Raw genomic sequence first — 27,951 nt, 5'->3', positions numbered from 1 at the left:
ATCCCTATTAGTAGTGAAGTGATTCTCAACGTCATTTACCCATCGGTGATGACCAATGTGACTCGAATCTGGTTTAGTGAAGTCGAGTTTTTTGCAGGTTTGCATTTGACATTCAAAAATAAAGGAGAATAAGTTAGTTTCGGAGTATAATACTTCCATGACAACTAATTAAAGATTTCTGAGCCTCTTTGCTACTAAGAAATTTGGATTAGACCAAAACAATGATGTTTGAATGGTCAATTTTCGATGCTCACGAATGCTCTTAGTTCGTAGCTTATGAACGTCTTAGTATTCGTAGTTTAGCGTGAACTCCCCACGATTCCACTTTTATTAATCGAACCCACGTTACAAGAAAGGTGGGATGTAGAAGAAGGGAGGTTGCAAGTCCCCGAAGAAAAGAAAGAATAATTAAAGTACAGAAAGCAGGAACTTTAATTGAAAACTTAATTGGATTTCTTTTCTTGTTCTTGTTCTTGGTCTTGAACTCAAAAGATGATGGCACACGGGTGCGCAGGAGGATGGCGGCGTTGGAGGTGGTGCTCGGCCAAGGATGGTGTGCATGGTGCTCCTAGGGTTTTGGGGTTCTAGGGATTGATATTTGCGCAGCAGGATGCTTTGCAGAAAAGTATTTGGTTTCTGATTTCAGGGTTGGAACCCGTGCTGATAACGTGTTTAAGGAAAAGAGAATTGTAGAGAGAATTGGGAGAATAGTTGTGTCTTTCATTGATAATAGAAGCCTCTATAAATAGAGGATACAAGTACATAATCTTTGAATACAAGAAATCCTATTCTAATTAGAACTAGGAATCTTAGAACAATCTTCTCTTATTACAACAATAGAAAGTAATCCTAGTTTGGTAAGGCACACATAAATCGAATATCCTTCAACAAATAATGGTTTATAGTCAGGATATGGCCTAATAAAGAGACAAATTAACCTATTTGGGAAAATACTTCGAAGTGAAACCTCTGAAGGCAGATTTAGGTGAGGCGCAATCTCCTAATGGGGAATCTAGGTGAGGAGAAATCCACTCCAGGCGATTTTGGGTGAGAAGTAATTTTCTAAATGCAAATTTGTGTGAGGAGAAATCCTCTCAAGGTTAATCTGGGTGAGGAGAAATACCCTCAAGGCGATTATGGGTGAGAAATACATGATCAGTCATCCAGCTGGATTTATTCTTATTATCCCCTTATAGGGGAACAAGTCGGCAACTCTAATTATATCTATAACTATCATGTTCATCACTATAATTCGTACTATATAGGTCATATGTCTTGTTCTGATTATTGTACATTCGTAGACCAACAAACGACTTTTTTCAACCACCTAGAGTCTTTTTGGATGTAGATGAAGTTAACATTCATATGTATTTATATGTAATTCCAATAAATTGACTCTTTCAAAAAAAAATATTTTCCCGGATATCCCCGATATATCCCCTATATTTTTGTTATCTCCATTTTTCAAAGTTCCAATAATATGTAGATACAGATATTTTAATCCTTGGGGTAGTATCACATCAGTTATGTATCCATCAAATGTGATCATAATACATCAACTTCATGGTGTCCATGTACGCGCCAGAAAGTAGAGGTTGATTACGTTGACCAAGTCCCCTCCGTCCATGTCCATGCCAAAAAGCAGAAGCATCTCTTCTTTTTTTCTTTTCTTTTCTTGGAATTAATTGCAAAATATACTTCCATCTTTGTTAATGTCGACCATTAAGTTACTCAAAAACAAGTGTTGGATTTCTGAGGTTTACTTCAAAGGATCGATGGCAAAAGAACTTCCTCCAATTTGAAAGACAGCCCAAGCAAATTGGGACGAAGAAAGTCTCTCTTATTAAGTGGGTGCAAATTCTTTCTAGAGAACTCAAGTTCAAACAAAATGAAATGATCAAAGAAATCAGTACATGACTGCTCAAACAAGAGCATCTTATTTATGCCATACTCATAGGCCACACAATTCAGATAATTAACTAATGATTTGCGCAAGTGTAATCTCTGGTTGTCCTGAGGAACTTGCAGGGTGGGATGATAAGACCTGAGAAACTCTGTGCATTGTTGGCCTAGGTTGTGGATGAGGATGTTTGCATGCAATTGCTAGCCTTGTAATGGTTACCAATTCATCCTGAACATGAGGTGTAGGAGCAGGGAGGCGTTGGTCCAATACATCCTTCAGCAATTTGCCTCCATTGGCAGATGAAGAAGAAAAATAGGAGATGACTTCACCCAGCTGCTTCCCCATTATCACTTCCAGTGCCAGCACCCCAAAGCTATAAACATCGCATTTCTCAGTTACCTTCATTGTGTAAGCTAGCTCTGCCAAACACATAATGTATGTCCAGATATATTAAAATATATATATGTTGAGAATGTGAAAAATATAACTTCCACATTGGAAAAATATAACATTCCCTATGGGCTTAGAGCAACTCCAACAGGTTCCCTATATTTTCACTACTACAAAAATGTAATCACACAACACCCATTAGATAACGGAACAAAGTTTGTCTGTTGTCTGTTAAGGTGAACTCAATTGTACAACGCTATTAGTCATGTTCTGTTGTGTGAATGTCAGCAAATTGATAACTTTTTTCTCAGAACTATATTACACAACACAATTAAGCATGGTCTGTTGTCTGAATGTTACAAAATTTAGCTGTAGATTTTCCTCCACTTTTAAGTCATAACTCCCTCTCGAAACAATGAAATTTGTTCTACAAGGTGCAACGCTTTAGTTATTTCTGTTGTATGATAGACAACTGGGCACCAAATTTTCAGAAAGCTCGCTTGAATATTTAGGTTGCAATTTCTACTAGGTGTACCTAGTGCAAGATGCAAAAATTGCACAACAGATTGTAGCCATTCTGTTGTCTAAATGAGGAACATAGGCGGCAAAATTTTCATTTTGGCTCAAGTAGGCGGCATGTTTCCCTCCTTGTTTTAGCATTATCTTTTTATGTAATACACTGACTTACAAATAGTGAGGTTTTAGCATTTTGGCCACATTCGTTCGAAAGAAAAAAACCCTCTCGACTGAACAAACATCTAATCAACTAAGAAAAGCAACAGGGTCTTTTTTGTACGCGCCTTACGCGCTTCCCTTATCCTCTACGAAATCAAATCGCTACTAAACCTTGACCTCATCTGCATCGTTGAATCCACCATCTCCGGTCTCTTTTTGTGCTCTTGGTGAGACCTGGTGGCTTCGTCGGCTTTCGTCTTCTCCGCCCTTCCACCGGGAAGTGGCGGAGATGATGATTTTTCTTTTTCACAGAGGAAACGTGTGAAAAATGGTGGTGATATTAGCTCTGACCTTGAGGCTCTGCACATGGAAGATCTAGACTCCAGCATCCAACCGAATCCTGACTTACAACCTCCCATGAGTTTTGCAAGCCTGTTGAAGAACCCGGTCGACCGTTTTAGGCACACCATGACAGAAAACTTTGAAATGACCGATGAGGATTGCACCTATACTGATGGTAAGCATGGTCCTAATGTTTCTTTTTCTGAAAAAGTGCATAATAAGTTGGATTATGAATGGAGGTGTGCGGTGATAGTGAAGCTTATGGGAAAACCCAACTCTACCAATACATTTGATTTCATGTTGAAAGGACTAAGGCGTAAGTGGCAGGTAAAAGGAGGCTGGCACCTTATTGATCTTCCAAATGATTTCTTCATTGTCAAATTCAATTTGGAAGAGGATATGAACCATGCCTTGTGTGGTGGACCGTGGATTATAGGTGGGCAAACTTTGGTAGTTAAGAAATGGAGACCAGACTTCGACCCTATGAATGAGTTCATTGGTAAGATGGCTCTCTGGGTACGTTTTTGTGGTTTGCCTGTGAAGTATTTCAAAGATTACATTGTTGCCAAAATTGGTAATAGTATTGGGGATGTGGTGAAAATTGATCAGGTTACTCTTGGACAAGCTAGAGGCAAGTTTGCTAGAGTGTGTATTGAGATTGATTTGAGTAAGCCTCTACGACCATTTGTTGAAGTTGAGTCTATTGCCTACTCTGTGATCTATGAAGGAATCTCTCTCATTTGTTTTGAATGTGGCTGTTTTGGTCACTCTAAGGACAAGTGTCCTTCTGTGCATGTTGAGACTGGTGATGTGAACAAACAGCAAGAGGCTACTAATACTGAAAGTGGACAAAGTTGTGGTGCTATTGGGAAGGCTACCCCTACTCGTCCTCAGGATATGGAATCCGCTCATAAATTGCCCGCTAATGCTACTAATGGAAGCTCAGTAATTAAGGAGGATATGGGACCATGGATGTTGATGAGTTATCGGAATAAAAAAAGATTTGGTGACAATGGTGGTACTAAAAAGAATGTTGTGAATGGTTCTTGTTTTGCTGTTTTGCAGGAGGAAGATGACAATGTGAATCTGGACTCTGAGAAAAAAACTTGTTAACACTCCTACGCCTCCTATTGTGACCATGCTAACACTCCTACGCCTCCTATTGTGAAATTGTGGAAGAGTTTCCAAGAGAAGCAGAAACTTGTTACCAATGATCCTAACTCCAAAGGAAAAAATATTGCCATCAACAAAAACAAACAAGTGGCAAAGGACAATCCTACAGCTGTGAAGAGCAAGGCTTTCTCTCAATTTCCTATGAAGGATGCCTCCAACAATGCGGGAAGTAGTAGTAGATCAACACCTACTGTGCAATATCAGAGAAAATCTAAAGGTTCGATTTCTTCAGCTACCAATAGCCAGCCTCCTGTTTTCAAAAAGCCTTCTTTTGAAAATATGGCTACTAGTTATTTGGGTGCTGGTGCGATTTTTGGTCACTGTCCTCCTGAGGAAACAATGGTGGTTAGCAGTGAACTAGTAAGTAAAGAAACTGATTCTGAGAGATTTACTTAGCAGACTTTTTCTGCTAATAGTATGTTGACCAGTGACTCTAACTTGCCTTCTCAAGATGGAGAAGGTATGGTTGATATTTGATTTGGGTTTCCACCCTTCCTACTCCACCTCCTCATCAATGTTTAATACTATCTTTTGGAACGTTAGAGGTGCTGGTAGCGAAAAATTTAGGTCAGCTATTGTTGACCTTGTTCAAATTTATTCTGTCGATGTTCTTGCCATTTGTGAACCGCGTGTTCCGTTTAAAAAAGCAGCTGATTGTTTAAAAAAGTTACATTTTTCTCACTTTGAAATTATGGAGGCTGAAGGTTTTTCTGGGGGTTTATGGCTTATGTGGAATTCTTCCAATGTTAAGTTAAAGATCATTGATAAAGCTGCTCAGTTTATTACAGTTGAAGTGTGTTCCCCTCATTGCGCCCCTTGGCTTCTCACAGTCATCTACGCTAGACCTTGTAACACCATGAGGAGTCAACTTTGGAACCAACTTGATACAATAATTTCTACTAATGATTTGCCTGCTGTGTTTATAGGTGATTTCAATGAATTGGTCTCCAATGAAGATAAAAACTTTGGATCTCTCTCTGGCAGGTTTGGTGGCCTTATCTCTTGGATTAATAGAAATGGTTTGCTTGATATGGGTTACGTTGGCTCTAAATTCACCTGGACTAATAACACTGTTAAAGAAAGACTCGACAGAGGTTTCTGTAGTGGTGACTGGAGGCTATCATTTCCTGATGCTGTTATTAAACACCTCCCAAGAATGAAATCCGATCATTGCCCAATCATGCTGCAACTCCATGCCACTATGCACCACTTAAGAAGAAACCCTTTATTCAGATTTCAAGCTATGTGGCTCACTCATTCTGATTTCCCTCAATTTATTGCTTCTACTTGGCAAAATATTTCAGGTAATTTTTGTTCTAAAATTTCTCAATTATCTTCAGCTCTAAAACTTTGGAATGTTAATGTGTTTGGGAATATTTTCAAGAGGAAAAAGAAACTCCTTGCTCGAATAACAGGTATACAAATGAGTAGGGATAGATTTGATAACCCTTTCCTTGTCAATCTGGAAGCTACCTTGGTCAAAGAATATGAGACTATCCGAGATCAGGAGGCTTTGTTTTGGAAACAAAAATCCAGAGATAAGTGGCTAAAAGAGGGTGACAGAAATACAAAGTTCTTCCATCTAACTACAATTGTCAGACGTAGGAGGAATAAAATTGATAGGCTACAGAACTCCAATGGGATGTGGTGCTCTAATCCTGATGAAATGAAGAAAATTGCTGTTTCCTTTTTTGAGAATCTCTTTTCTGAAGGCCACTATGAAGATATCAGGTTCACCATCCCCCTCCTATTTCCTTCTTTGGATCCTGATGCTCTTTTACCTATTTCTAGAAGTGTGTCTCTTCTTGAAGTCAAAACTGCTCTCTTTGCTATTGGTAGCTTAAAGGCACTCGGATATGATGGGTTTCCTGCTGTTTTCTTTCAACGAAATTGGTCCCTGCTTTATGGTGAAGAAATCTTCTCTGTGGTAAGGAATGCTTTCAATAGTGGTGTCATTCCAACTGGCCTGAACCACACCATAATCACTCTTGTTCCTAAGGTTGTGAGCCCCAAAAATATGACCGAATTCAGACCCATCAGTCTTTGCACTACAATATATAAAGTGATATCCAAGATCATTGTTGCAAGAATTAGACCCTTGATGCTGTTATGGCTTAGAGTTTGTTATTCTGTTAATAAGTGTCCTAGTCTTTATGATGTTGTTATAGCTTTGAATTCTTCCTAGTTTAGTTACCACGTTTCTAGCTGATAACGTGGGCTGCATTTGAATTTCTGTTTTATCTTGTAAGGCTATTATATAGCCATATCGCATCTCAAATAAACTAAGTCATTCTCTGAGATTGGTCTTGTGTTCTTGATCTATTGTTATCTTGTGAGATCAATAACTCCTAACAATCTGGTATCAGAGCCCCCCACTGGGGCCTGAGAAAAGAAAGCTGCAGTCTTTCAAGTGACTCACAAACAAGAGAAGAATGAGTGAAGAGAAGAATTTCCTGCAACCTGCCGTACCACGCTTTGATGGTCATTACGACCATTGGAGCATGATTATGGAAAACCTTTTGAGATCTAAAGGTTATTGGAGTCTAGTTGAGACTGGTTATGAAGAATCACAAGCAGGAGCAGCGTTGAGTGAGACGCAGCAAAAGCAATTGGAGGAGTTGAGGGCTAAAGACCTCCAAGTGAAGAATTACCTGTTCCAGGCAATTGATAGGACAATTCTTGAGCAAATTCTGGAGAAACGCACCTCGAAGCAGATATGGGATTCTATGAAGAAAAAGTTCGAGGGAAATGCTAGGGTGAAGCGTTCGGCTCTACAAGCGTTGAGAAGAGATTTCGAGATTCTGGAGATGAAAGTAAGTGAGACTATCACTGATTATTTTGCTCGTGTTATGGCTATTGCTGACAAGATGAGGAGTAATGGTGAGCAAATGAGAGAAGTTACCATTGTGGAGAAGATCCTTAGGACTTTGACCGAGAAATTTAACTATATAGTTGTCTCGATCGAAGAATCTAAGGATATTGATTCACTCACAATTGATGAACTGCAAAGTTCACTCATTGTGCATGAACAGAAGTTTCATAAGAGTCGTGGAGAAGAGCAGGCACTCAAAGTAACACATGAAGAGAGACATAGTGGAAGAGGACGTGGGAGAGCTGTGTTCAGAGGAGGAAGAGGCAGAGGAGGGGGTCGTCAACCCTACAACAAAGCCATCGTTGAGTGTTTCAAATGTCATCAACTTGGACACTATCAATATGAGTGTCCAAAGTGGGATAAACAGGTCAATTATGCGGAGTTGGATGATACAGAAGAAATGCTTCTCATGGCTTACGTAGAGATGCATGGAGCAAGTCGAAATGACGTATGGTTTCTTGACTCAGGTTGTAGTAACCATATGTGTGGTGATCGATCATTGTTTTGTGAGCTGGATGAAGGGTTCAAGCAGATGGTCAAGCTAGGAAACAATATGAAGATGAGTGTAGTTGGAAAGGGTACTGTGAGATTGTCTCTCGATGGTCTCAATCACATAGTAACTGGAGTGTTTTATGTGCCGGAACTGAAGAATCATCTTCTCAGTATAGGTCAGCTGCAGGAAAGAGGGCTAGCTATTCTAATTCAGTCAAACAAATGCAGAATTTATCATCCATCAAGAGGTTTGATCATCCAAACCGACATGACTGCAAATAGAATGTTCGTCCTGCTATCCAACACTCAATTCACTAAGATGCAAACAAAGAAGGAAGTGTGTCTTCAAGCAACCACACAAGACCTAGCTCATCTATGGCATCGTAGATATGGTCATCTAAGTTATAAAGGCCTCAAGACTCTGCAGCTCAAAGAAATGGTGAGAGGTTTGCCTAAGTTCTCTGAATCCAACGCTGTATGCACTGATTGCTTGAAGGGTAAGCAACACCGAGACTCTATTCCCAAAAGAAGCACATGGAGAGCATCCCAGAAGTTGGAACTTGTTCATGCAGATGTATGTGGACCGATTTCTCCGATCTCCAACAGTCATAAAAGGTATCTGATTTGCTTTATAGATGATTTCAGTAGAAAAGCATGGGTGAATTTCCTAGTTGAAAAATCAGATGCATTTGCTTCTTTCAAGTTTTTTAAGAATTGTGTGGAGAAAGAGACTGGTTTGGCCATTAAGTGTTTGAGGACAGATCGTGGTGGGGAATTCACTTCAGGTGAATTCAATGAATATTGCAAGAGGAATGGAATAAAGAGGCAATTAACCACTGCTTATACACCACAACAGAACGGTGTTGCAGAGAGGAAAAACCGGACGGTGATGAACATGGTGAGATGCTTATTATCTGAGAAAGGTATTCCGAAGACCTTCTGGCCTGAGGCTGTGAATTGGACCTTCTATGTGTTGAACAGGTGCCCCACACTATTAGTGAAAGATGTGACTCCAGAGGAAGCATGGAGTGGAGTTAAACCATCTGTAGAACATTTCAGGGTTTTTGGAAGTGTTGCACATGTTCATATTCCTGAAGCTCGGAGGACAAAGCTTGAAGACAAGAGTTATAGCTGTGTTCTATTGGGAGTAAGTGAGGAATCAAAAGGGTATAGGCTTTATGATCCGGTCTCAAAGAAAGTTGTGATCAGCCGTGATGTTGTATTCGAGGAGGACAAGAAGTGGGAATGGGATAAAAGCTACGAAGACCAAATTTTACTAGACTTAGAATGGGGAGACGAGGAGGAGCAAAATGTTTCAAGTGAGTCTGAAAGAGAAGATGCAGATGACAATGAAGAAAGTGATGAAGTACTGCCAAGTCCTATAAGTGTGGAAGGTTCTCCAGAATCCTCTAGTTCAGAAGAAGGTAGGAATCGAAGAGTTCCGGTATGGATGAGGGACTACGAAACTGGTGAAGGTCTCGGCCTCTCTGATGAAGATATTAATGTCAACATGGCTCTCTTTACTAGTGCAGATCCAATATGCTATGAGGAAGCAGTGAAGGTTGATAAATGGAGGCAAGCCATGGACTCTGAGATGAGATCCATTGAGAAGAATGAAACGTGGTTTCTAACAGAGTTACCAAGTGGAGCTAAAAGAATTGGGCTCAAATGGGTATACAAAACGAAGCTGAATGAGCTTGGAGAGGTTGAGAAGTACAAAGCTCGCTTAGTTGCGAAGGGTTATGCACAAGAATATGGAGTTGACTATGAGGAGGTGTTTGCACCAGTTGCTCGAATGGATACGGTTCGAATGATTCTTGCCTTCGCTGCACAAAGAGGTTGGAATATTTACCAACTTGACGTTAAGTCAGCATTCCTCCATGGAGAGTTGACTGAGGATGTCTTTGTTGAACAACCGAGGGGGTATGAAGTGAAGAATGAAGCTCACAAGGTTTATAAGCTCAACAAGGCGCTGTATGGACTCAAGCAAGCACCTAGGGCTTGGTTCAGCCGGATTGAGTCATATTTCCTGAAAGAAGGCTTCGAAAGATGTGATAGTGAGCAAACACTTTTCATCAAAACCAACAAGCAAGGTAAACGTTTGATTATAAGCTTGTATGTTGATGATTTAATTTACACTGGAGATGATGAGGCTATGATCAGTGAGTTCAAAGGTTCAATGATGAAGGAATTCGATATGTCGGATTTGGGAAAAATGAGGTATTTCCTCGGTATTGAAGTGATGCAGTTTGGTGAAGGGATCTTTATAAGCCAGAGGAAGTATGCAATGGAGGTTTTGAAAAGGTTTGGGATGGAGAGTAGCAATGAAGTTCAGAATCCCATCATTCCGGGGTTTAAGATCTTTAAAGATGAGAATGGAGTGGAGGTTGATGGCACTTTTTATAAGCAGTTGGTGGGAAGCATGATGTATCTAACAGCCACAAGACCGGACATAATGTTTGCAGTTAGTCTGATTAGTAGGTATATGTCAAAGCCAACAGAACTTCATCTCATGGCAGCCAAGAGGATTTTGCGTTATCTACAAGGAACAGCTGGCTTTGGGATTCTTTATAGGAAAGGAGGGAATAAGGAGTTAGTTGGCTTCACTGACAGTGATTATGGGGTTGTTTGGAGGATAGAAAGAGCACGTCGGGTTATGCTTTCATTCTGAGCTCTGGAGCAGTTGCTTGGTCGTCACGAAAGCAGCCAATTGTTACTCTTAGTACAACAGAGGCTGAATTCGTGGCTGCTGCAGCGTGTTCATGTCAGGCCGTGTGGATGAAGAGAATTCTGAAGAAACTTGGCTATGAAGGCAGCGAAAGCACTACCATTTTCTGTGACAATAGCTCAGCGATCAAGTTATCCAAGAACCCTGTGATGCATGGTAGAAGCAAACACATAGATGTGCGTTTTCACTTCCTACGGGAGCTGGCTAGGGAAGGAGTCGTGCATTTGAAGCATTGTGGGACACAAGAGCAGGTGGCTGATGTGTTAACTAAACCACTTAAACTGGAGTCATTTCAGAAGTTGAGAGATCAGTTGGGAGTGTGTAAAGCACCTGCAGTAAACTAGTTGCTTAGGCAATCTAGTTTAAGGGAGGGAATGTTATGGCTTAGAGTTTGTTATTCTGTTAATAAGTGTCCTAGTCTTTAGGATGTTGTTATAGCTTTGAATTCTTCCTAGTTTAGTTACCACGTTTCTAGCTGATAACGTGGGCTGGATTTGAATTTCTGTTTTATCTTGTAAGGCTATTATATAGCCATATCGCATCTCAAATAAACTAAGTCATTCTCTCAGATTGGTCTTGTGTTCTTGATCTATTGCTATCTTGTGAGATCAATAACTCCTAACAGATGCAGAAACTAATTTGTCCAAACCAAGTCAGCTATGTCCCCGGACGACATATTTCAGATAACGTGATGATCTCTCAAGAGCTTTTTCAGAAGTTTAGAAATTTGAAAGGTATGAAGGGCTTCCTAGCGTGGAAAGTGGATCTATCTAAAGCCTATGACAGGTTGAGCTGGCATTTTATTGAGATGGTGCTTTCTGAAACTCAATTACCCCCTTCCATGGTTAAACTGATTATGCATTGTATTTCTTCCACAAGTTTCCAGATCAACTTTAATGGAGAGTTAACTCAATCGTTTAAAGCTTCTAGAGGAATAAGACAGGGGGATCCTCTCTCTCCCTACATCTTTGTTTTATGCATGGAAAAGCTTTCTCATCTTATCCATTCTGCTGTTGAAATTGGTCAGTGGAGACCTGTAAGTGCTTCTCAATCTGGACCTAAAATCTCACACCTCTTTTTTGCTGATGATCTTTTACTTTTTGCCGAAGCATCTTGTCACCAAGCTACTGTGTTGAAGAAATGCTTAGATATTTTCTGTTCTTTGTCCGGTCAATCTGTTAGCTTTGAAAAATCTCTCGTATTTTGCTCCCCTAATACTAGCAGAGAGCTTGCTCAATCCATCAGTTCTATTTGTGGTTCCCCCCTCACTAATGATCTGGGGAAGTATTTGGGAATGCCTATTATCCATTCTCGTGTAACTAAAAATACTTATGCTCATATTTTGGATAAGGTTCAGGCAAGACTTGCTAGTTGGAAATGCAAGACTCTCAACATGGCTGGTAGGTTAACTCTTATTCAATCTGTGACCTCTTCAATTCCCATATATACTATGCAAACGGCCAAATTACCCATTGATCTCTGTCATAAATTGGATAAACTTAATAGAGATTTTTTATGGGGTGATTCTGAAAGTCAGAAAAGGGTGCATCTTGTAAATTGGGATTTGGTTTGCTTGCCTAAATACCTTGGTGGCTTGGGTATCAAGAAAACAGAATGCATGAACCAGGCTATGCTTGCCAAGGCAAGTTGGCGGATTTTTAATGGTGATGAAGGTCTTTGGAATTCCATTTACAAGGATAAATATCTCTCTCATTGTTCCCTTACTGATAGTGGTTACAAATACCCTCCTGGAAGTTCCAGCACTTGGAGAAGTGTTGCCCATGGAGCTGAGCTTCTCCGAAATGGTCTCATTTGGCGTGTTGGTGATGGCAAAACCATAAAATTTTGGACTGATTTATGGGTTAGTGAGACTCTTCTCATTACTGTTGCTTTACCAAACTCTCATATTGATATTGATGCTACTGTGTGCTCCTTTTGGGACAACTCTGAATGGAACCTGGATATGTTATCTCTTTGTCTCCCTTTTAACATTATCAAAAAAATTCTTTGCATCTCCCCAGGTGGTGATGGATGTGGACCTGATACTCAAATATGGGGACATACTTCTAATGGTTGTTTTAATGTCAAAAGTGCTTATTGCAGCCTACTTGAGCCTATGGAGCAAAATCAGTTTTATTTGGGGTATGCAGATTCCTCCTAAGCTGAAAATCTTTTTATGGACTATTACTCATGGTAAAATCTTGACTAATATCCAGAGAGCTAGAAGAAGATTTACTAATAATGATAAATGTTATGCTTGCCTTCTAGTTTGTGAGACTCTTTTGCATCTATTTAGGGATTGCCCAAAAGCTTCTGCTATTTGGAAATGCTTCTGCTGGCCTCATTCTATCAAAAATACGTTTCATTTGGGCTGGTCTGGATGGTTCCTTGCCAACCTTCACTGTAAGGCTCCTTTTGGTCAAAATATCCAATGGTGTTGCTTTTTTGTTTTCATCTGTTGGTTTTTATGGAAATGGAGAAACAAATTTGTCTTTGAAAGTGATTTTCAGCTGCCTCTCAATGCTCCTCAAATCATTCTTAATGCTGCAAATGAATGGGTTGCTGCTCAAGCTCAACTTTCTAATGTGGGTGACTTTAGTATTAATATGTTATCTTGGTTGAAGCCCCCTAATGGTGTCATGAAGTTGAATGTTGATGGAACAAGACCTAACCAATCTGGGCTTATTGGTGCTGGTGGTTTAATCAGAGATCATAATGGTGATTGGATTTCTGGTTTTAGTATTAATCTTGGAATTGGTCAAATTATCAATGCTGAAGCTAGAGGTATGCTTTCTGGGCTTAAACTTGCCAATAATCTCAACATCAGAAAAATTGAAGTTGAATCTGATTCAGCCATTCTCATTAAACTCATCCTTGAAGGTTGCTCTGATTCTCATCCTTTGGGGGCTATTATAAAAAGCTGTCAACATTTCCTTAGTATGTTTGATGATGTGAGTGTTAAACACATTTTCAGAGAATGCAACTACACTGCAGATGCTCTTGCTAAGGGCAGCTTGAACCATGATCCTGGCATTGTTCTGTTCTCTAGTCCTCCTCCTCATGCTTCTAATGCTTTTCTAGACGATCTATCTAATTTTTCCAGAGCTAGGAGAGTTAGGGATAGGCCTCTGGGCTAGTTTCTTTCTTTTTCTCCTGTTTAGGCCTTCTTGGCCTCCTTTGTAACCAAAAAAAAAAAAAAAAAAACCCTCTCACCTCTCTCTCCCCTCTCTCAGTCCTCCGCGAAACCTCTTTCTCACCACTCTCATTAGTCCTCCTTTGCCTGGGTTCACTCCAACTTTCTTCCTCATATACCAACCCAAATTCCCACATGGAGCCTCCTCCTCGCTCTCAAATCCCCACACCTTCTCCTCGTCGCCTTCAAACGAGTGTCAATTGAAGACTACACCTTTGCCAAAGCTCTTTAAGACTTCAGATCTCCGACTCCGGCGAATATTACTCAAATCGAGGGCGAGATCATCAGGAAGCCTTGGGACTCACCATCGTCATACGCGGAGGTGAGCACCACCGGCGCCACCAGCAAGCTCAACGAGGTCGACATCGAGTCCGGCGAGGTCTTGTACCCTGGCCTCAGTAAAGGCGAGAAAGCATCACACCTCTTATCCATTCAATTGACAGTGCCGTAATTCTCCGATTTGTTCGATGGAGGAGGAAGCACTTGTCAGGGAGGCCATGGCAGCGGTTTAGGCCATAACCTTTCACTTCTCACCCCAAACCCTAAAAACTGATTCAAATTGGGCAGACTTACTCTTCACTTCTCCAAACTGGTGGTGCGATGCAAACTCTAATAAAAGGTAAAGAGAAAAAGTATCTTCGTTGTTACTGATTTAATATACTTATTAAGGTTAAGAGTTTCCTTTATCTCTGAATTTGAAAGTTGGGGTTGAAATTGGATTATATTTCGTTAATTTGTTCGTATATTTTGTTTGTGTTGAATTGAACTAGTTTATTCCACATGTTGTTTTACTTTTCAGGAAGCTAACAAGCGTAGCAACAATTGGCTACCACCTTCTTGGGCTATTCTTGCCTTGAATTGGTTGTCCTCGGATTTAATGAATTCAGAAATCATGACAGTCTTAAGGTATATACTTTTCTTGTACCAAGGATACATGAAGTTGTTGGTGTTTATCTATACTTATCTATTTTTGTACTTTAATGGCAGAAATCCTTTGTATCTGCTGGTCATCTTTGTTGGCTTTTTACTCTTTAAAGCACTATGGGTGCAGCTAGACATCTTGGCCGAATTCCGCAATGGCGCTGTGAGTGTCAAACTCTGTTCTAATTGTTTATTGTTCTTGTCCTACCCAATCTATTTGGTTTGCTTACAGGATGGTTTCAAAATAGAAGTTAGATCGATATTCAGTTTTGGTCAATCATAAGCTATCTAAATATACAAAATTGCACTTTTAGAGTGGAAATGTCTTAGAAAGAAGAAAATTATAGTTGGATTATGAGAGTGCTAGTCACTTATATAGATCTAGTCTAGCAACAAAAATCAGTTATGAAAGAGTTGTTGCCTAATGTAGTATTGAAAGTTTTAATTTGTCATATAGTTTGAACTTTGAAGAGTGTCTGGGCCAAAAAATTTCCTGTTTATCACGCTGAACTAGTTAACCGTAATAGTTGGCTTAATGATATTTAGTTAATTGTTTGATAATGAACTCGGGTTATAGGTTCTCAAATATGAGAAATTGTAGAAGGTTTTAATAGAGTTGCCTTAATAATTGTTGGCTAATGTGGCTACAGCTTCCGGGACTTCTCCCTTTGTCCACTAAGTTGGTGCCAACTATCATGAACATGATGAAGAGATTACCGGATGAAGGGGAAGCAGCTACTGTGGATAACAATCCTCAAAGAAACCCTGCTGTAGCATCAAAAGGCATAAGCAATGGAGCAAATGCAGGAGGATTCCCTGAAGAGTGATCCAGTAGGAATCCGTGATCAGAGGAAACTTTTCGACCGGCATCACCCAATTGTACCAAGCCAGCGCCACCGGGGAGTGATTGTAACCCCATGGTGCAAATTGCTATATAACTCCTTGCCGCGCGGATTATGTGATCCGCAAATTGCTCTCCAAGCTCTCATCCACAGTTGCCTTCTACCCATCAGCACCACATGTGGTACTAAAGGATATAATTCTCAAGTTTACGCTTTGTGTTATTGAATCAATAGTCACTTTTGCGTATGCACTCTGCAGGGATGCATGGGACATGGCTGCTGAGATATGCCTTTCTTAGCTTCCATTGTTGGTTGAGGATCCTAATGCTGAGTTTCAGGTGTGCTTCATGTCATGTGCAAGTTTCATATTCTTTGATCATGTATGAGAATGGCTATATGCAGACTGATCCATTTCAATAGTGCCATAATTTGTATTTGCGTGATATGCCTATCAATTTGCCTGTGGATTTCTTGATCAGTGGTGTTTATCCTATTGACTTGACTTCTATTATTATTTCTCGCTCTATGCCAGCCAAGTCCATTTTTCACTGAGCAGTTGACTGCTTTTGAGGTATGGCCTGAACACAAGAAACCACCAGAGCAGTTGCCTATTGTTCTTCAGGTCCGATGCTCTACTTTGTCATTCAAACTAGTTTGGGTTGAGTAAAAGCTTGTGGGATTAACATTTAAAAACACTGTAATTAGTCATGTTATTAGTTTTGAGGTTCGGTTGTTATAGTGGGTTGACCAGAGTCATAAAATGTTACTATGCCAGTTGCCTGGTTGGTATTACCAAGCTAGTATCCTATGTGAGGCATTTGATAGAAATTTGGTGTAATTATTGTGTAGTTGGCAATAGTGTATATTATATGTATGCATAACACATTCATTATAGCCAGCTGTAAATTTAAGTGGGCAGAATGACATGGTAGTCATAGGAAGTATTGGTTGAGATGCATGTTAATTCTCATGTATCATCTATGTTTTAGGTCTTAGTCAATGTTATCGGTTTCGAGCTCTGGTTCTCCTCGGGAGATTCCTTGATATGGGACCCTGGGCTGTAGATCTGGTATTTTTTTATATTTTGTTTGCATTTCCATCCTATATTCTATCCGATGTTTTTGAGTAATAACTAATAAGAGATCTTTATTTGGAATCACGTTTGTGTTTTATAGGCATTGTCTGTTGGAATATTTCCATATGTACTAAAGCTGTTGCAAACGATGACACCTGAACTACGACAGATTCTTGTATTCATTTGGACAAAAATTCTTGCACTGGATAAGGTATATCTAGGTTTCTTCAGAACATTCCTTGTTCAGATATTAATATCGTGATATGTATATCAGAATGTGCAACTTGCTGTATGTCATGGTGTTACTATTCTGACTTACTCTAGTCTTAGTCATCCATGTCTACATATTATTATCTTGATAGGCAAGGCATGTCGCTTTATACCTTAGTGATGATTATATCTTAGCCTGAACCGTAAACAAGTACTTAACAATTCCATTTGATTGCAGGGAAAGAAGGGAATTTGGCTTAAGCTATTGGTAGAACGAGCTGAGCTTGTTCCAGTTGCTGTTGAGGTAACTTCTCTATATATATACTTCAAGCTATGAAACTATTCTTTCTTGAGATGACAATCAGTAGATGCATTCATTGGGTTTTACTAATTAAACTAGATCTGAATGAGTGTTTTTATTTTCAATTTTGTTAAATATGATGCCAAATTGCAAGAGTGTAGAGGGGTTAAGTGAAATGATTCTTTGTTTGTTGTCAGTGCTCTCTCTTTATTTCTTGCCTGTCGAAGTATGATATATTTGGAAGAATAGGATGCTTGTAAGTATTTTTAGACATTCTTTTTCTATAAGCATCAATTTAGCATCAGGCTGGGATTGTAGATTATCTTCTTTGTTCATTTTTAATTACTTTTAGAGTCTTAACAATTACCTTGAGTATTAGATATAAGTATTATGATATTTAGTTTGATATAAGTTTATGATTTCTAAATGTTTTAGTTGCCTGCAGGGAGAGACAGCGGTAGCAGCTAGGAGAAGATCTGAGACTACTCCTGAGCTGGACAAGCACAATAACCAGGTAATTCAAACTTTGTCTAACGCAATTATGGCCTATGTAAATTCTACATATGTTTTAGTTAATTTATCTAAATCCCTGTGAGTTCCTTAACAACTAGGATGGGTTCTGTTATGTTATTCAAGTGCTTTTAGGTTAGGGCATTATTAATCAGACAGGGTCAGCTATTTAAATAGATAAGAAAAGGATTCTTTCATTTGTTCATTTGCATAATTTTGGTCATTATTCAATATTTGGAAGATTCTGGTCCTAAAATTATTTTACACAAGTGGACTGGTAGTGATCTGACCGGTGTTGCATGATTAAGAACATGTATAAATGTCTTCGACTCACATTGTCATGTAACTAAGGCTATTATGTTTTCTGTGCTGTAGGAAACACCTGCTATAGTCAAGTCCTACTATGACAAAAGAATAATTGGATGCCCTAGTTATGGAGGTAAACTCCTCCAGCTGCATCTTTTTCTTCCCTGCTGAACTTACATCATTCCGCATTTGCAGCTTACTATAATTTTTGGATATATATGTCTGCTGAAGATGAGCACGATGCTATGTGGTTTTGGCTGGACAAAGGCAAGTCACATGAACGCCCTATCTATGTTATAGTTTGAGTATCTCTTTTATTTTTTACTTTATATTATGGGGGTTAGTTATTATTGGCAATGCTTCTATCATAATGCTATCTATGTGTGTGTGTGTGTGTCTCTGCTTGGGTACTTCTCATATTGGTCTCATATTTTTAACAGTGCGTAAGGGGTTCTGTTGTTCTCTTGGACAGTGATGGTGCAGCTGCATTAGTGCTAGTGAGTGGGAAGAAGACACTTGAATGCAATAGTGCCAGCATGTGTATTTTTTGGAATAATGATATTGTATCAGCTTTTGCTATCTTTCATTGTAATTAGCTAGGATGCAGCAGCCATCAAGCTAGCTAGAATGTCTTCTTTTTGGTTTTATGGTATGGATGGATACATGAATGCTACCTCTTTAGTACATTAGATGGTTGAATTAGAGTATTTCAATGCCTAAATCTTATATTGTGCATTATTTTTGTGCAAATATTTCAGGTAAAGAACCAAAAATAATCAAATAACAATCAATTATATTACGTAGTATGAATACGCATATATCGTATCACACAACAAATCAATTTTAATCACACAACGGTACTTGTAAAATTTTGTCGTCTCATTAATACTCGCACAACAGAATAAATAGATATAAGTTGTTCAATGTTAAATCACATAACGGTCCCTATAAAATTTTGTTGTCTCATTAGTACTCACACAACAGAACAAATATGTATTAGTTGTCCAATGCTAAATCACACAAAGGTCCCTATAAAATTTGTTGTCTCATTAGTACTCACACAACAGGTTCTATATTTTTCTGTTGTATGATAAGTTAACCAACAACAGTATAGTATTACTTTCGTTGTCTGAGTGTCATTTTTCTGTTGTGTGAGAAGTTAACCAACAACGGTCCCTACTTACTTCTGTTGTCTGACCATATCGACACAACAATTGAATGCGCCGCATCCAATTTCTGGCATTGGTATGCACAGAATTGGTGCACCGGTTTTAAGCAGTGCGTTGTGTCTATGATATTCACACAATGGTGTTTCACCGTTGTGTGAGTGTGCTCATCACACTACATCGAGATAGACGACAGATATGGTCCACATCACACAACAGATTTCCACCGTTGTGTGATGCGGTTTTTGTAGTAGTGATTTTTCTCTATTTTAGGAAAAAATGAGACTTTTTTGCTCCAACAAATTCCCTATAACTATTTCCATTTTAGGGATAGTGAAGAAAGAGAAAACCAAATTTCCTAAATTTACAGCAATCTCTAAAATTTTAAAGAAGAATTATGGAGATTTTAGAGATTGCTGTAAAATAGAGAATTTGTTGGAGTTGGAGAAGAAAAAGAGGCTAAAACTTTCACTTTTGCTAAGAGCAACTCCAACAGCTTCCATATAATTTCTGTATTATAGGGAAGCAAAAGTCAAAGCTTTAGCCTCCTTTTCTTCTCCAACTCCAACAGATTCTCTATTTTACAACAATCTCTAAAATCTCCATATTTTTCTTAAAATTTTAGAGTTTGCTGTAAATATAGGGAATTTGGTTTTCTCTTTCCTCACTTTCCCTAAAATAGAGATAGTTATAGGGAATCTGTTGGAGCAAAAGAGACTTATTTTTCCCTAAAGTAGAGAAAAATCAAAATATAGGGAATCTGTTGGAGTTGCTCTAAGGGTTTGGGCCACTCCATCCATTGCCAATTGGTTTTGGATGTGAACCTCAGATTACTTTATCATGGTATCAGAGCGGGTTTCCCACATGCATGGTTTCAGCGATGGTCACATGTGCTCACCGTCACCCAATATAACTTGTCCACGTGTATGGCTTGAGAAATCGCCACACGTGAGGGGGTGTGTTGAGAATGTGAAAAATATAACTCCCACATTGAAAAAAGGGTTAATTACAGTTTACCTCCCTGAGGTTTGGGGTGTCATCATTTCACCCCCCAAACTCTCAATTTCACTTTTTTACCCCCTGAACTTTCCAATTTTTGTCTTCCATGCCCAATTTCTCATTTTCCGTCCAAATTGAATGTTAAGTCTGACTATTTGACCCACTTTGAGGCTAAAATAGTCATTTCAAGGAAAAAAAATAAAAACCCAAAACAAAAAATAAAAAAACCTTTCTCATTCACTCTCTCTCTCTCAAATCTACCGAAATCTATCTCTCCTTCACTCTCTCTCTCTCTCATATCTGCCCAAATCAGTTTGGGGTTTCCGCCTTCCTCTCCTGCTTCTCCATCTCCAAGTCCTCCGGCCACCATCTCATCACGCTGCCACCTCCAATCGATCCAGCACCCAAATCCGACCCAAGCTCAAGCCTTATCGTCGACATGCATCTCCCACAACCACCGTACACGACCACCACAGTCGCAACATCACTGCCCCTCTTCGTTCATCGATTTTCGACCATCACCTCGCCACACCGACACCACCTTCAGACTCAGCAAGCCCTAGAGAGCAAATCCCGAACCATAGCCTCAAGCTTCGATGCCGGAAAACGCTGAACGCACATCGCCGGAACCCGAGACTCTGCATGTCGTCATTTTTCAATTCCTAGCCATGTCTGAGTTACACGACCATCATGGATGAAGTCAGCACCTCAAAGAGCATAACCCTCTAACTTCGACCTCCAATTTCGGCAAGACCCGCCGTACGCGCCGCCGCCGTGCATAGCCGCCGAACTCCCAGACCTTCTTAACTAGGTAATTTCATCCTCTCCCTTTGGATAACGCCTTGAGTCATTGTGAATCGAAAACCCTAATTCACTACTCTCTGATTGGAATTTGAGGTTTGTGGAATCTGGAAAATTGAAGCTTTGGAGAAGAAATGAGCTACTGGGTCAGTTTCGATTGAAATCGAATAAGGTAAGAATCTCGACCTGTGTTTGGATGAGGGTTTTTCATTGATTGTGTATTGTTTGCTAGGAATTCAGATGGTTAATGGTTGTGGATTTCTGCGTTTTTGGAGTGTTGGAAAAGAGAGAAACTATTGTTTCAGCCCAAATGATTTTGGAAATTGGTAAGGGTATTCTGTAGTTTCTGTTTTAGATACAAAAACATTGGTGATGGGTTGATTGTTGAGCTTATACTGTCTACTAGGGATTCAAAAGATTGGTGAGGATGGGGCACAACTATGTGGGATCGAGTTACGGTTTGGAAAAGCAGGAGAGGGAGAGTTGGGAGTTGACGGAGGACTTGGAGATGGAGAAGCAGGAGAGGAAGGCGGAGGTGGACTCAAAGGAAGGGGAGGGGTCAGAGGAGTTGGCGGCGGCGAGGCGCGTGAGGGAGGTATCGAGAGAGAGATAGATTTGGAGATGCAGATCTGAGAGAGAGAGTGTGAAGGAGAAAGGTTTTTTTTTATTTTTTGTTTTGGGTTTTTGTTTTTTTGCCTTGAAATCACTATTTTAGCCTCAAAGTGGGTCAAATAGTCAGACTTAACGTCCAATTTGGACGGAAAATGAGAAATTGGGCACGGAAGACAAAAATTGGAAAGTTCAGGGGGTAAAAAAGTGAAATTGAGAGTTTGGGGGGTGAAATGATGACACCCCAAACCTCAGGGGGGTAAACTGTAATTAACCCTTGAAAAAATATAACCTTCCCTATGAGCTTATAAGGGTTTGGGCTACCAATTGGTTTTGGATATGAACTCCACATTATTTTATCAATATATAGGCTAAAGTAATTTAGGAAACATGTGTTAACTAGTTTACCTGGTGCTGTATATCCATATGTGCCTGCACGGGCAGTCCAATTCGATGAGTCTGCATTTAGAAGCTTAGCGGTGCCAAAGTCTGAAACACAAGGCTCATATTCGTAATTGAGCAAAATGTTGTTGCTTGATATGTCTCGATGCACTATAGGTGGTGAGCAATCATGATGCATATAAGACAGGGCATGAGCTACACCTTTCACAATCCTCACCCTTGTGCTCCAATCCAGTTTGTTGGCTTCGTATTCTTTGCTCAAGATTGAAGCCAAGCTACCTTTTTCTAGGTAGTCATAGACCAAAAACGAGTGATGGGCGTGTGAACAGAAACCAAGAAGTTTCACAATGTTCCGGTGCCGTATTTTTGTTAGTGCCCTTATTTCGTCAAGGAATTCCTTCCCAGACGACTCCTCACCATCAAGTATCGGGTGGAGTTTCTTCACTGCAAAAATGCTTCCTGATAGCAGCTCTGCCTTGTAGACACTTCCGGATCCTCCCTTTCCGATGCAATATTGAGCATCAAAATCATTGGTTGCCTTGATGATTTTGTCATACATTCCTCTCCCATCAAATTCAAATATGGAAAAAACTTCTTTGTGCTGCACATTGCTCTGCTCTGTATCTTGCTCTCTGTTTCTTTTTTTCCTAAGCAAGGCAATTCCAAGGAAGGCAAGTAAAAATAAAAGTGTCCCAAAAACAGGAAAAACAATTATAAACACGAGTCTTCGATCCTTTTTTGTGGCACGCTTATTTTCCATGGAGGGGCAGGGTTGAAGTCCTGCAATATTGCCACACAGTCCTTCATTGCCTTCCAAAGGAGCATCTTGAAATGCTTTGTTGTTGGGGACGGGACCCTGCAACTGGTTGTAGGACATGTCAATTTGAATCAAGCCGTGCATTTGTTCGAAACTTTTGGGTATTGAACCAGAAAGATTATTGTGGGAAAGATTCAGAATCTCCAAGCTTTGCATTTGGCTCATTACTGATGGTATCTGATCCTCAAGTGAATTATGACTCAAGTCTAGCTGGGACAGGTGGACTAATTTCCCCAATTGAAATGGAATTTCTTGGCTGAATTTGTTGTTGCTCAAATTCAAGTAGTGTATTTTAGAAAAGTCACCTAAAATGCTTGGAATTGACCCACTAAATTTGTTGGTTGACAGGTCAAGATATTCAAGATCCTTCAATGAATCAAATTCTGAAGGTATGTGACCCGAAAGTTGATTACCATCCAAATTCAGACGCTGCAAAGAAGTCAATCTCCCAATCTCATTTGGAATCACCCCAACTAAACCATTTGAAGAAAGATTGAGTTCTTGAATTTGGGTTGCATTTCCGATCTCAGGTGGGATGCTGCCAGTCAGGTTGTTTCCTACAATTCGTAGGGTTGCTAACTGAGGACAAAGTCCCCACATGGGTGAGATTTCACCGTAGAAGTTGTTGTGGCTAAGGTCTACTTTTTGAAGATTTGGATAGGCACCAAATACTTCAGATACATTGCCTGTCAAATGGTTATCTTGAAGGAAGACACTTGTTAAATTCTTGCACATTTTCAAGCTTTTGGGGATTGGACCCGTCAATTGGTTGGCTTTTGCAGTAAAGCTTTGCAGTGTTCCACCACGGCAAATATTTTGGGGTAAATGACCAGAAAGTTGGTTAGTATCCAACTGGAGGTAAATCAACTTCTTGAGATTTCCTATCTCTTGGGGGATGGAGCCAGAAAGTTGGTTTTCACGGAGGATTAAGGAAACTAAGTTACTCAAGCCACCAATTGAAGGGGGAATGGAACCATTGAGTTGATTCTCACCCAACTCTAGATCCACAATTGATTTCAAATTCCCAATCTGTTCCGGAATGGTTCCAGATAAGTTATTTTGGCAGAGACGAAGAGAGGTAAGCTTTGTCAGATTACCTAAAGATGGTGGGATTGAGCCAGAAAGTAGATTTTTCTGTAGATGCAAAGTAGTCAGGTTGCTCAAATTGCCTAGAGAAGCAGGTATAGAACCAGAAAGTTGATTTTCATGGAGATACAATGAAGTCAGGTTGTTCAAATTACCCAGAGAAGCCGGGATCATACCTTCTAAACTGTTGTGGCTCAGAGCAAGCTCAGAAAGAAAGTTAAGTTGACTAATCTGGTGAGGAATTGAGCCATTTAACTGGTTTTCATGTAGGTGAAGGACCTCAAGATTCGTTAGAAGACCAATTTCTGGTGGGATTTGCCCAGACAACTGATTAGAAGACAGATCAAGATAGATGAGTTTGGGGAGGAAACTGATCTGAGGTGGGATTGTATCACAGAGTTCATTGAAGCTAAGTTCAAGATATGCAAGATTAGGGAAAGACAAGAATGATAATTCATGGAGCGTACCTTGAATACCAGAATTGGTGAGGTTTATCCCGTTGACACTTCCAGCAGTGTTGCATGAAATGCCTGTCCAACCATTGCATGGACTTGCATTTGCTTTTGGATTGGTGGAATTACTAGGAGAGCAAGTCCATGAGATCAGATTATTCTGGGTTTGGTTTTGAAAACTGGCTTTCCATTCTAGAAGGGCCTCTGCTTCACTGGAACTAGCACTAGAACTAGCAGAAGCAAAAGCATTGTTTGGTGATGAAACCAGCTGAGCATACAAGATAACGCAAGCTACAAAGCAAGCTTCACCATAAAAAGTTGATATGCTCATGTTTTTGAATGTGTTGGCTGTATGAAACGTTTTAGTACTCGAGGGCTTTATTTAGGGAAAATTTCACAAACAGTACACCAAGTAAAGACCACTAATAATTCTTATACATAAAGTTCCAAACCAAACATTTCGGTACACGAAATCTGAAACTCGACCCACTATCAGTACACGACGTCAATTTTTGATACCAAAATGTCCATTATGCCCTCAGTTCTTTTTTTTTTTTAATAAATTTTTTTTTCTGTTATTTTTTTTTTTCCTTCGTTTTTTCTGTTATTTTTTTTTTCTTCCTTCGTTTTTTTTTTTCCTTCATTTTTATCTCTTTCTTCTTCCTTCTTCCGGGTTCACTCTCTCACTTCCAACGCCGCCCTTGCCCTCCAATTGGTGAGATTTATAGTCCTACAGCTTATATTTGTAACTCAGCCTATATTTAGTCATGTGAAAAGAAAGAAAGAAATAAAAACGAATGAAGAAAAAAAAAAAACAGAAAAAACGAAGGAAAAAAAATAATAGAAAAAACGAAGGAAAAAATAATAACAGAAAAAAAAAATTATTAAAAAAAAAAAGAACTGAGGGCATAATGGACATTTTGGTGTCAAAAATTGACGTCGTGTACTGATAGTGGGTCGAGTTTCAGATTTCGTGTACCGAAATGTTTGGTTTGGAACTTTATGTATAAGAATTATTAGTGGCCTTTACTTGGTGTACTGTTTGCGAAATTTTCCACTTTATTTATAGTGCTCTGCATGCATTTGTGGCATTAGCCAGTGTTCTACTTCTACGTGTGCCTTGGTTCAGAATTGAAAAGTCTACTTTGATTTTTGTTAATTTGGGGAGACTATGGAGCTTTGTTTACTTGACTCTTAGAGTCTTGGTCTCTCTGTTATCATTGAATTGGAAATTGGAAACATACATTGCATCTTTTCTTTGATTAATTCAATTAGCTCACGGGTTAGAGCACCCACTGCCTATGTACGAAGTCATGGGTTCGAGTCACCATGGGGGCAGGAGTGAAACTCTTTGATCCTCTTTTTAAATAAAGAAAAAAAAAATTACAATGGCCAAAAAAATGTATTCATTTTTCTTTCGAGTCCTGGGGTAGAAGTTACACCAAATCTCTTTCTGTTATCCCTCAAGTTGAAATTGGAACTTCGCATCTTGTATTTAGCTCATATTCACTCTTTGTTCTTTTCACTAGGCTTCTAAATGCAAGAGGTTTTTTTTTTTTTTTTGAGAAATAAATGCAAGAGGTTTATCCAAGGAAGTAGGTAAACGTGAATCATACGTTGAGTGGAGTAAAGTCACGTAATGGGTCTTTCTAAATGTACCCAGCAAATATCTATTTATACCCAGCAAATCAATTTAATATGAAAAGACAGTTGTATCCTTATACGAAATGACATTAAAGTCATCGTAAATTAAGATAATAACAAAAGAAATCATAAAATCTGAAACTCTTTATTCTATTTGTACCCAGCAGTTCACTGTGTTCAAGTTGTTACGTTGTTTCTTCCGACAAAACTTCAAACCCAAATTTCACTTTTCATTATAATTGTCTCATCTCTCTAGCAAAGTTGTGAGTGCAATTTGCTTGGGAGACCCATAAGGAGACTATGAATCTTGAGTAGTTTGGTGACATATTGGAGGTTGTTGTCATCACTGACAAGGCCGCCGGCAGATCCAAGGGCATATTTATGCATATATACATCTTATCCTTCTCTTCCGTTCATCCATCTCTTCTTCAATTCTTTTGTTTTGATCTTGTTATCACATCCATATATATATATATATATATACAGGGCCCTTCTAATGAGGGATCCCTTTTTTTGGTCTTTTATAGGGATAGGGCATTAGACCAACTTTTCGATTATATTTTCACATCTCAACCGTTCAGTTTTTAGGTCCTAATGTATAGATCACTTCTGCAAATTTTCAGCCAATTTGATGATCATTAAGGCATCCAAAACTGCAATTTACCATTATAAACACGAACGGTTCCGGTTCGACAGATTCGGTCCGTTCGTGTAAATTGCAGTTTTGGATGCCTTAACGATCACCGATTTGGCTGAAAATTTGCATAAGTGATCTACACATTAGGACTTAAAAAATGAACGGTTGAGATGCCGAAATATAATCGAAAAGTTTGTCTAATGTCTATCCCTATAAAAGACCAAAAAAAGGGATCCCTTAGTGGAAGGGCCCTATATATATATATATATATATATATATATATATATATATATATTTTTTCTTTTCTTTTGTAAATATTAAATACATGGCTTCCTAATTGTTTTCAGCCAGATCTTGATGAACATATACATGATTATATTTAATTAATTATGATATTAATCTTGGTTAATTTGTACTAGAGTACTAGTAGCTAATTTAATGGTGTTTATACATATGATCGTATCTATGGGTAGGTAACCTTTCGTGAAGCGGAAGCAGCGATGAGTGCTTGTGTCGACACTACCCCAAAGACTTATTAAAGGCTTCGGTAGTTAGTCACCAAACTAATAGGAAGAGCGAAGGAGGTAGCAATGACGACGAACTCTAAGAGATAAATTTTGAGTTTGGGACTAGGTGTGGATTTTGCTGGGTGTGGGTTTTGGGTGTGAGTTTTGCTGGGTTTAATTAAAAGTGAGGGTATTATTGGAAAATTTGCTAGGTGCAATTAAAAATTATATCATTTTGTTGGGTGTAAATTTTTGCTGGGTCTAGATAGATATTTGCTGGGTACATTTAGAAAGACCCTTTTGGAAAAGAGTGGGGTAACCGTAAATGTGATTCATGTGTTGGAGAAAGTTCATATTCATTATTAAAGAGTGGGGTAACTCTTTGTTCTAAAAGTCACAAAGTTTGGAGAAAGTTCGTATTCATTATTAAAGAGTGGGGTAACTCTTTGTTCTAAAAGTCACAAAGTTTGGAGAAAGTTCATATTCATTATTAAAGAGTGGGGTAACTCTTTGTTCTAAAAGTCACAAAGTTTGGAGAAAGTTCGTATTCATTATTAAAGAGTGGGGTAACTCTTTGTTCTAAAAGTCACAAAGTTTGGAGAAAGTTCATATTCATTATTAGCATTTTTGTAAGACATGAAAAAAACAAAATAATGTAAATGACTCACAACAGAGAATTTTCTGACCAAAGGAAAAGTTTTTCATTAAATTAATAACAGTAAACACATGCAGTCTAAAGTACATGGCAAGGCATCACCGGAAATCACATGGAACATTATAGAGGGAGAAATTTCTTATTTTCCAAACCAATATCAAAAACACTACGATCGTTTCTTTGGTCATTTTAAGAGATTCTTTGTATGACTAACTTTTCAATCACATACCGGCATTTCGTTCTT

The 27,951-nt window shown here is 39.1% G+C and overlaps 1 protein-coding gene across 1 annotated transcript; it reads right to left on the bottom strand.

The window, feature by feature from the left end:
- Nucleotides 1-1,863: 1,863 nt before the first annotated feature.
- Nucleotides 1,864-24,644, bottom strand: LOC133734622 (MDIS1-interacting receptor like kinase 2-like). Its single transcript, XM_062162233.1, has 2 exons — nucleotides 21,917-24,644; nucleotides 1,864-2,322 (listed from the first exon to the last, which is right to left on the bottom strand). Exons 1-2 carry the CDS (start codon nucleotides 24,594-24,596, stop codon nucleotides 1,976-1,978), a joined length of 3,027 nt encoding a protein of 1,008 aa, XP_062018217.1. The 5' UTR covers nucleotides 24,597-24,644; the 3' UTR covers nucleotides 1,864-1,975.
- Nucleotides 24,645-27,951: the final 3,307 nt, after the last annotated feature.

The sequence above is a fragment of the Rosa rugosa genome, chromosome 2 (genome assembly GCF_958449725.1).
Source record: "Rosa rugosa chromosome 2, drRosRugo1.1, whole genome shotgun sequence".
NCBI classification, from domain to species: Eukaryota; Viridiplantae; Streptophyta; class Magnoliopsida; order Rosales; family Rosaceae; genus Rosa; species Rosa rugosa.
This window is presented reverse-complemented; position numbering and strand designations above follow the sequence as displayed.

Bases quoted from the DNA above. Each gene is read 5' to 3' on its own strand.
- LOC133734622 (XM_062162233.1), bottom strand. From the start codon at position 24,596: ATGAGCATATCAACTTTTTATGGTGAAGCTTGCTTTGTAGCTTGCGTT. The intron at 2,323-21,916 runs GTAAACTAGTTA...TGTGTTTGGCAG, and splicing joins ATATGGATATACAGCACCAG to AGCTAGCTTACACAATGAAG.